The 7593-nt window shown below is 34.3% G+C and overlaps 1 protein-coding gene across 1 annotated transcript; it reads left to right on the forward strand.

The window, feature by feature from the left end:
• Positions 1 to 3747: 3747 nt before the first annotated feature.
• Positions 3748 to 7263, forward strand: PLL4 (poltergeist like 4). Its single transcript, XM_021423010.2, is given in 17 exon segments — positions 3748 to 3833; positions 3836 to 3892; positions 3895 to 3927; positions 3930 to 4215; positions 4217 to 4249; positions 4251 to 4270; positions 4273 to 4300; positions 4302 to 4687; positions 4690 to 4707; positions 4710 to 4784; positions 4787 to 4924; positions 4927 to 5459; positions 5559 to 5672; positions 6492 to 6512; positions 6514 to 6635; positions 6637 to 6752; positions 6882 to 7263. Coding segments are annotated over 17 exon segments (2154 nt in total). The 5' UTR covers positions 3748 to 3775; the 3' UTR covers positions 6998 to 7263.
• Positions 7264 to 7593: the final 330 nt, after the last annotated feature.

Genomic DNA, 7593 nt, shown 5'->3' on the forward strand with positions numbered 1-7593 from the left:
GAATTGAAATTAAACAATGAAAATTTTACATCGTATTTAATTTTAATAAGTATAATAAAATTAATTCACTAATTTAACTCGAATACTACATTAATTCAAATACTAAAAGATAAGAAGAAAATTAGTGGAGGAATGAAGTTCATCAAGAGCCAGCTTTTTTGGGACGGCAAATTTTCTATCGTCTTCGTCTTCATCTTCTTGGGAGAAGGTAAAGAAAAGAGGTAAAGCTGCGATGATCATGAGCAAATAGATTAGTCTATAAGACCATGATTGAGTAAGGCACTAATGAAGCGTAAAAACGAGCAATGTAACAGTAAGTTACAGAGTGAATGCTACCCAAAAGGTGATTGAATGATATCCTTTAAAAAAAAAAACACTAAAAAAGATTAAAATGGGATTTTTTTGTAGTAAAATATATGATAAGCAGCTTGAAATTAATAACTTAATGCTACAAACTTGGTCAAGAGATGAAGATCAGTTGAGATGAAAGATTAAAAAAATAAATTAAATTAAATTAATTCATAAGAAATCAAAAGATGATCGAGTGTATGTTTGACTAGATCATGCTTTGAAATTATTTGGTTACATATTCTAGAAGTATTCAATACAAGATGCCCAAAAACAGGGCTAACAATACAATATATTTATTGTCTTCCAAATTAGATATATCTTCTAGATTTTTAATTTAAAATTGCTCAATATAATCTAATCAAGGTTCAAACGATTCCAAGTTTTGACATGCAAAGAAAATGAGTATAAGCATAATTAATTAATTAATTGATAAAAGAACTAGTGTATTGAATTATTTTAAAAAATTTAAATAAATATTTTACTTCTTTATCACATTTAATAAATTTTTATATTTTTATTTTAAGTCTAAAAAATCTTTATGGTTAACGATCATTAATCAAAACGTTATTTGTTAATTTATATTTTATGATATTGACGTAATATTAAATAAATGAAAAAAATATTAAATAATTATATCATATATCACATCATTTTTTAATACGATTTATTAAAATATCATATTAATACCACGTGATATAAGATTATAAATGATATTTTGATTAATAATATTTAATCAATTATTAATAAAAAAATTTATTTTAATTTTTTTTAAATATGATGTCAAATATTTTAGCAAAATATTTAAAGCAAAATACACAAATCAAATAAAGTTTTAGGACAAACAAAATAAGGATTAAAGAGGGGATAAAGAAGAGAAAGGACAGAAGTGGGGTGGGTCATGCAATGGGGATTATGGAGATGGTGGCTTAGCAAGGTTTCTCCACTCGCAAATATTGAATGATGATGGCTTTGAATTCGTGGGTGGGATATTATTATGTAAGTGGAAATCAAGCTTTCCCATTTGTCTAGTTAATTCATAAACCATAACCTAGGTTTCCTTTAGACTCCTCAATTTGATTTCTTAACTTATTTTAATTTTACAGAGGAGGGAGGGAGAGGTACAGATTTGGGTTAGTTTCCATCCAACTTTCGTGTGGTGGTGTTGGCCTCTATCAATTATTATGTACCTAAAAACCATTTACCACTATCTCATGCTCCCGCACATTGATTTTTAGTTGTCACGTGGCAAATACCCTCATGGACATGTGTCCACACAATAAAAAATATTTTTAACATATTTAATAACATGTGCAATGGAATTTTTTTCGAAAAATAATTAGCATAGTTAAGAGTTTCAAAAATTCATAACATTTGAAATTTATCATAAATAATTTGTTGAAAAAAAAAGAGAAAAGATATTAAATTTAAGAAATACTTTTCAAGTACTTTTTGAAAAGAACTCTTAAAAGTGCAAAAAATAATGGGTTTTACTAAGAGTGCCTTAGGGCAATATTTAATGTTATTATATTAAGTATATCTTTAAAAATAATCATATTAATTATTATCACTTTTGTATTTAATACAAAAATATTACTATGAATAATGATTTAATTAATCTTAAAAGAATGTCGTTAGGGTACTTTCTTTTTCTTTTTATAATTCATTTCCGAATGATAATTTATTTGAATCTTTTTTTTTTTTGTAAAATAGACACTTGTTAATTGGATTTTTAAAATATTGTAATTTTATGAAATAATGGGCCAATAAACCAAATAAAAACAAAGAGGGAAATTTCCCATAAACAAGTTAAGAGTGCTGAAGAGAGTAATTTGAATTGAATGAATAAATTAAAAGGTAAATGTGAAAGAGAATTTTGATAAGTACTTTCTCCATTTGCCAAAAAGTCAAGCTGAGCCGCGGATTGTACTCGGGGGAACCTCGCGTTGACAAATCGGCCACTCTGTGGTCAATAATGAGCTGCCAGGTGTCAGTCAACCCTTGCTTTTATCAATCCTCTCCGCTTGATCCAACGGTGATCGTGGCACGCTTTTCCAGGCATATTTAAGGAGTGTTTTTTTTGGCTTCTGGGTGGCTTTTGACTTTTCGAACAATGCCAGAATTTATGACCCTCTTTCAATATTTCACCCCACCATATGAGCAAAACTCTTCCCCAAATCTCACAATTGGCGCGTGGTCATCAGACTAATCTCAATTTATTATTAGAAACAAATTCATAACTATTTTTTTTTCATTTACCAAAAATCAAAGATGTACATTCATAATTTTATTTTTTATAGAAAATAAATCTTAAAAATATCAATTAAATAAATTTTAATTAATTGGTGTAAGATCTGTTTGCTTAAAAAATAAAATTCAAATCCATATATTTGACTTTACAAATATAAATTTAATTTCACTTTTCATCAATTAATTATATATTTGAAATTTTATTTATATCTTTGATAGTAAAATCATAAAAATTCTGTTTATGAAAAATAAGCTGTTAAATATTGTTTTGATACTTACAATTAACTACATATTTAAACTTTTCTTCTTATCTTCGTTAATGAAACTATTAAAATACTGTTTACAAAAAATAAACAGTTAAATATTGTTTTGATAATTGCAAGTTAAATATTGTTTATTAAAACTAAACAGTTGAAGTTTTTTTCTTAAAAAAAAAGCTAAAATTTTAATTTAAAAAATTAATTTATGTAAAATAAAAATCAAAATATTATTTACAAAGAGCTTTCCAAAAAGTTTTCTATGAAAGGGAAATACAAACGAACCTAATCTAATACTTTCTTAAGAAGTGTTTGACCGAAAATACTCACTAATACCATTCTAAGCTTACTACTTTTGGCCCGCCGGAAAACGCTTTTTACAAATTGCAAAATGAAGGATGTATTAAGAGCCGTGGATGAGAGACGAAATCTATCACTCTCAAAGAGGGGATCAATCAAAGCCTTGAAACATAAAATTGTCAACCTGTCCAAGAGCGTGTAAGCACGCTCTCAAAAAGGGCACTCGATTAGAATTCGAATAAAATCTCCCACTAAAACCACCACTAATCTGAACTTTCAAAACCCTCCAAACCCCAATTGAGTTTACTTAAACTCTTCCCATCTTAGTCAACGCCCCCACCCATTCACTCACCCTAAAAAAAACTAAAAATAATAAAGAAAGCATAAAACATTAACAAAAATGGAACCCAAAAAAGTGTGCGTTTTTTCTTCATTTTGAAAAGCCCCCCTCCCTTCCCATGCTCAAAAGTCAACGCGCCCCCGCCCTCTATCCTCCAGCCCATCTCTTCTTCTCTTATCTTCTTTCCTCTTCCCCTGAAAGTTTAAGAGCAAAGATAAGAGCACAGCAAAGAGAACAAAGAGAAAGAAAACTTCTTTTATTTTTTTATTTTTTTTTAGTTATGGGTAACGGTTTCGGCAAATTAAGCGTGTGCTTCACCGGCGGAGGTGGATATGGCGGGAAGAAGGTCGTCGTAGAAAGGAAATCTCCATGTTATTATCGGATCCCTTCGATGAAGGATCGGTCACTCTTTCTGCTACGTCAGACCCGACCCGACCGACTCTCTTCGTCCAAGGTCCATTCCGAGGAATCACCGACGACTTTCCGTACGATCTCGGGGGCCTCCGTTAGCGCCAACACGTATACGCCGCTTTCGACGGCGCTGGTGGACCCGTACGTCAGTTACAACAACAGCTGCTTCGATCGAGCCGCGGCTTTCGAGAGCACGACGTCGTTTTCCTCGATCCCGCTGCAACCGATTCCGAAGAATTTAATGAACTCTTCGGGTCCGATGTCGGGTAGCCTCGTTCCGGGTTCAGGTCCTTTAGAAAGAGGTTCATGTCGGTCCGATTGAGAGAGGGTTCATGTCGGGCCCTTGATAATATTAATAATAATAATTAAATCGCGGGTTATTTTCGGGTCCACTCGAAAGGCTTTTCCGATCAGTCTCAAAGAAGTTTTTCTCATGGAGCTTTTGCTTTTAAAACCAGATCGAAAAAAGGATCTTTAATTCGGGTCCTCCAAAGAGCCATCTCAAAAACCGTTTCTCGTGCCAAAATTCCGTCGTGTCCAATTAAAGGTGTCGTTTCGGTTAAAGAACCCGAATGGGTAATCGGGTCAGAAAAGAACCCTATTCATCATCACAATGAGAATTTGACGGTCAGTAGTTTGAATCTGAGCAGTGAAGGTAGTTTAGATGATGATGAGTCCATGGAAAGTCAAAATCTTCAATGGGCTCAGGGCAAAGCAGGTGAGGATCGGGTACACGTCGTCGTTTCGGAGGAACATGGATGGGTTTTTGTTGGGATTTATGATGATTCAACGGCCCTGATGCTCTGATTACTTGTTGTCAATTCTTTACTCGAATGTCATAAGAACTCAAGGGTTTGTTATGGATGATGGCTTTGAACAAGCCCTGCTACTTCCCCTGAAGAAGAAAAACAGAGTAGCGAGCCGGAACAGGCTAGGGGTTGTTCCGATGATGCCTGTTTCCTGTGTGTTGCAGCAGAGCATTACCCTGTAGAGAGAAGTTGATTCCGATATAATTCGAGTTCAAACAAGAGAAAGGAAGGAATTTGAAAGGTAAGTATAAAGGCGCGGCGAAGAGGTGGGAAGAGAACCAAAGGAGGTGGAAGTGTGAATGGGATAGGGAAAGATTAGAACTTGACAGGAAATTAAAGGATCAGTTGAATAGAAATAAGTCTGATGGATCCAGATCAATGATAAATCCTGGTGATGTTTTGAAAGCTCTGTCTCAGGCTTTGAAAAAAACAGAGGAGTCTTATTTGGATATTGCTGATAAGATGTTGATGGAGAATCCAGAGTTGGCCTTGATGGGTTCTTGTGTGCTTGTTATGTTGATGAAAGGTGAGGATGTTTATGTGATGAATGTTGGGGATAGTAGGGCAGTTTTGGCACAAAAGGCGGAGCCGGATTACTGGTTGGGGAAGGTTAGACAGGATTTGGAGAGGATTAATGAAGAAACATTGCATGATCTTGAGGGTTTTGATGGAGAGAGATCTAGTGCAATTCCTGATTTAACTGCTTTTCAGCTTAGTGTGGATCATAGCACCAGTGTTGAAGAGGTAAGATCTCATATACTGATCTTTTAGTACGCAAAGAATGACTTGGATGCCTTTTTTTGATTGTTGATGGATTGTGGTCGATGTCTTTTTTCATTTCAGGAAGTTCAGAGAATAATAAACGAACATCCAGATGATGCTTACGCAGTGATGAATGACCGGGTTAAAGGTTCTTTGAAGGTCACTCGAGCTTTTGGTGCTGGTTTTCTGAAACAGGTAACTTTTGTACTAGTGTAGGATGAATATACGCAATTAGCTTTTGCTTCCTAGGTATTTGAGAATTGAAATTTTTGGGAAAACTTTGAGAATAAACTCCATCCACTGTGTTTCTAGCATAAAAGTTTTGCATTTATGTAAGGAATGTTGCCCAGAATTGGCCAAGTTAAAGTTGATTCTTGGAGCATCATTCTGAGAACAGCAATCACATGGGAAACATTAGTCATAGTCTAGCTATGCAGAACCATTGGCAAAAAATTTGCTTAATTTCTAGAATGCATACAAGTATGATTTATTAGGAGTCAGTCTCTCTGGCATAAAGGAACAACAAAATGTGGAAATCATTGGCAGTAGCTACTAATATAAGGCACATCAGACTTGCCGTTCTGATTTTTATTCTCTCTGGACGCACATTCAAATGGAAATTAAAAAGAGCAAATGAGCCAATGGGTAAAGTTAAAGCTGCCAGTCCAAAGAATATGGCTTTTCAGAAGAAGAGCCAAATGACATTCTGCAATAAGATGAATGGCATACATAGAAATAGATCTTTTGCTTTCCCTTTTCCGTGAAAAATTGATAAGGTTTGTGATCATTTGTCTGATAAAGAGAGATCATATAATCTATTGAAATCTAACTATTTCCAATTCTCAAGGGACGTGCTTTGGGAAGCACTGCCTTCTGCAATGTGGTGGACCACGGGAACTTAGAGCAATTATTTGCTATGTATTTGCATTTGCCTTTGGACGTTTTTGTTTGATTAGATTTGAAAGATTTTGATCAATGCTGTATCTACCTTGTTTTCTTTTCGAACTTCTGCAGCCTAAATGGAATAATGCACTTTATAGAGATGTTCAGAATAGATTACAAAGGAACTTCACCATAATCATTGTGTACCATCTCTCACCACCACAAATTAGGTCCCAAGGATCGTTTTTTGATATTATCCTCTGATGGGCTCTATCATACTTAACAATGAAGAGGCTGTGTCCGAGGTTGAACTTTTCATCACATTGCAGCCTGAAGGAGATCCTGCTCAGCATCTTGTTGAGGAAGTGCTGTTCCGAGCTGCGAAGAAAGCTGGTACTATTCAATATCTGTCTTAAAAAGTCTGTTCTTTTTCTTTCTTTTTGCCCCTTTTCTTCTTTGTTCTTCTTGTTTATCATTTACTAAAAATACTAAACTTAACATATTTGGCCTTGCTTTTTGCAGGCATGGACTTTCACGAGTTGCTTGAAATCCCACAAGGGGATAGAAGACGGTATCATGATGATGTTTCCATAATAGTTATTTCTTTAGAGGGAAGGATATGGAGATCTTGTGTATAAATAGAGAAAACCACAGATAGAAGATATAGAGACATCTGCCAAAAAGTTCGGGCATTTCCTTTTTGCTGTTTTTTTTTTTCCCTGGTCACCTTTGTAACATAACACTTAAGCTCCTTGGAGGTTCAGGGAACTTAGTTGTCAATTGTACTGGGTGGTGAGGTGTGTAAAGGTGTAAAAGCTGGTTCATGTTCATTATAAACTGTCATAGAAATTGTAATTTTCTACTAATAAATGACATTCCTTTTTGAAAGGGGTTTTGTTCTTCATTATCCGCACTATCGCTTTCTGTACTTTCTTTGAACCGTTGCTATTGGCATCACTAGTTGAGCATCTGCACCTTTTGCTCCATTCTTTTAGTAAACAATTCATTACTCGGATGCTGTAAAAGCTGTGCTGGACAGAAATTTCTTGCCTTCAACTTGTAGCTTCTTCCCCTTTTCAGGTCAACCAGGTTGCAATTGGTTGCTTAAAAGCTTAGAAGTACCTCAAAGTATATACTATAAATATACTTCCAATTCTACTGGCAATATTCCCTCTGATATAATGAACACTTTTCTGGAGAATCTAACCTAGAACATATTGTGAAATTGATATGT

This window comes from Theobroma umbraticum, unplaced genomic scaffold, assembly GCF_002168275.2.
Source record: "Theobroma umbraticum cultivar Fairchild unplaced genomic scaffold, ASM216827v3 scaffold_95.0, whole genome shotgun sequence".
In the NCBI taxonomy this organism is placed as follows: domain Eukaryota; kingdom Viridiplantae; phylum Streptophyta; class Magnoliopsida; order Malvales; family Malvaceae; genus Theobroma; species Theobroma umbraticum.